Genomic DNA, 2,046 nt, shown 5'->3' on the forward strand with positions numbered 1-2,046 from the left:
CGTAGGTTAACGTATATTGTTATCGACTTATCGTTATTGTGGAATTATAGATTTTGCTCATCAGAATTTTTTTTATTTAATAATTGGAGTATTTTAAACCTTATAGTTATGAGAATGCGTAGAAATATTGCAATTTCTAGGGTATCTAAAAAATCAGGAAGGGTGTTATTTTCTAATAGTATAATCCAAATTGGGTTTTAGATTAAATTTCAATGAAATTATTAGCATGTTATTGGATTAAAGGTTGTGAGATTCATTTTAAGGAAAATATGTCCAGAAAAAGTTGTATGTTCCTCTATGCTGAGGGAATTAAAGGTATATTGCTGGAATAGTGATATAGTATGGATGTAATATTTTGTTGGAGTAAAATATTTGTAATCTTGATAAAATTGAATTTTAACTTTTGTAATCTTTAATTTTTATTTTAGTCGAAAGTACTTGATTATATTAAATACTTTTTTATTTTTTTATGATTTTAGGTTTGATGATTTTTAAGAGATGGTGTAATATTGTTATTTACTAGATAGTGTTCAGAATTCACGTCAAGTGTATTTTATTTTTAAAATTATAAAAAATAATTTGCATTTCCAAAAGTAAAAAATAAAAAAGCTAATTGGCCCTGTTAAATTTACTCTTTGAAAAGAAAAAAAAAAACAAAACTTAGTGTTCAGAATTCACGTCAAGTGTATTTTATTTTTAAAATTATAAAAAATAATTTGCATTTCCAAAAGTAAAAAATAAAAAAGCTAATTGGCCCTGTTAAATTTACTCTTTGAAAAGAAAAAAAAAAATTGAGCAACATATGTATTTATACATAAATATAAAATAATTGATTTAATAATTAATTTTTTGTGTCTGTTTATAAGTATAAAATGGTGAAACATGGATATAAAAATATAAAATCGTATTTGATAGATTAGACATGAATACAAAAATTGTGTCTTAAAGACACTAAAATTAATGTATTTTATATTTTTCTGTAAAAAAATACAAAAACACTAAGTGAAAACATAATTTATTGTTTCTATTTTATTTTTATTGTCACTATCAAATTTTTATAATTATATTTTTTATTATTCTATTTTTTTAAATTTTCTATTTACTCATCGAAATAAAACTCATAAAATAAAAGCACCGAAACAATACGTGACTACCAAAATAAATAGATCTCAGGTCAATCCCAGGTATAATTAATAATGCTAACTAATCAAATATTTATTAGATTTAGCTAATATTATATATGTTATTGATACATTTTATTTAGGATTGGGATATTCTCAACCCGCAAGTAGGGTAGGGTTGAGTTTATATAAGAATCTCAACCCGCAGGTAGGATTAGGGTTTGATCCAAACGCTACCCTACCCTACCCATTATCCACCCTACTTTTAATGAAGTTTTCTACTTGTAAGAGTACATCTATGTTAGCACTATCCTTTCTTTTGCTAACAATTTAACATTGATTTACACATCCTTATTATCTCAACATTTTAATTTCTAACAACTAAGCCGCATGTGGCTTAAAGTTAAGGTGAAAATTCAGGTGAAGTTGATTTCACGTGAAGTTGATATTTAAGAGCTGTTAGATAAAAATTTAGTCAAATCAATTAAATCATTTAACGGCTCTCAGGTATCAACTTTAGGTGAAGTCGACTGCACCTGAGTTTTTACCTCAAATTAAACAACCAAAAATAATTAGTCACATTATAAGTGGCTTATTAGTAATTGAATTTTTTTTACATATAATATAGTTAATATGTTTTTGTGTTTAAAAAAGCTTAATTCCTTAGCAAATCGATATAATTAACCTTGTAATTTTGTATTGTGTATACTTTATATCCAATTTTTCTCTATATATTCTTTAAAACAGAGTAATGATGTGAATTTCCACATTCACCCCTTCCCTTCCCTCAAAATATCCCTTCCCTCTCTCTCATTCTCAAATCAAGTATCAACCCCATTCCCTCTCCCTCTCTCACAACAAACCCACACACACTCTCTCTTCCTCTCTTTCTCTCATCGAGAGATGGAGAAAGGTGAGGGCAGCG

At 26.6% G+C, this 2,046-nt stretch overlaps 1 protein-coding gene across 1 annotated transcript in view; it reads left to right on the forward strand.

Annotated features, from left to right (window-relative positions):
* The window catches only part of LOC107642315 (abscisic acid receptor PYR1), a gene marked incomplete in the record, with an annotated part of 1,230 nt that continues 1,064 nt past the window's right edge, over positions 1,881 to 2,046 (forward strand). The window contains 1 exon segment of the mRNA XM_016345625.2: positions 1,881 to 2,046. Coding sequence (XP_016201111.1) covers positions 2,025 to 2,046 — 22 coding nt within the window.

The sequence above is a fragment of the Arachis ipaensis genome, chromosome B05 (assembly GCF_000816755.2).
Source record: "Arachis ipaensis cultivar K30076 chromosome B05, Araip1.1, whole genome shotgun sequence".
NCBI lineage: Eukaryota > Viridiplantae > Streptophyta > Magnoliopsida > Fabales > Fabaceae > Arachis > Arachis ipaensis.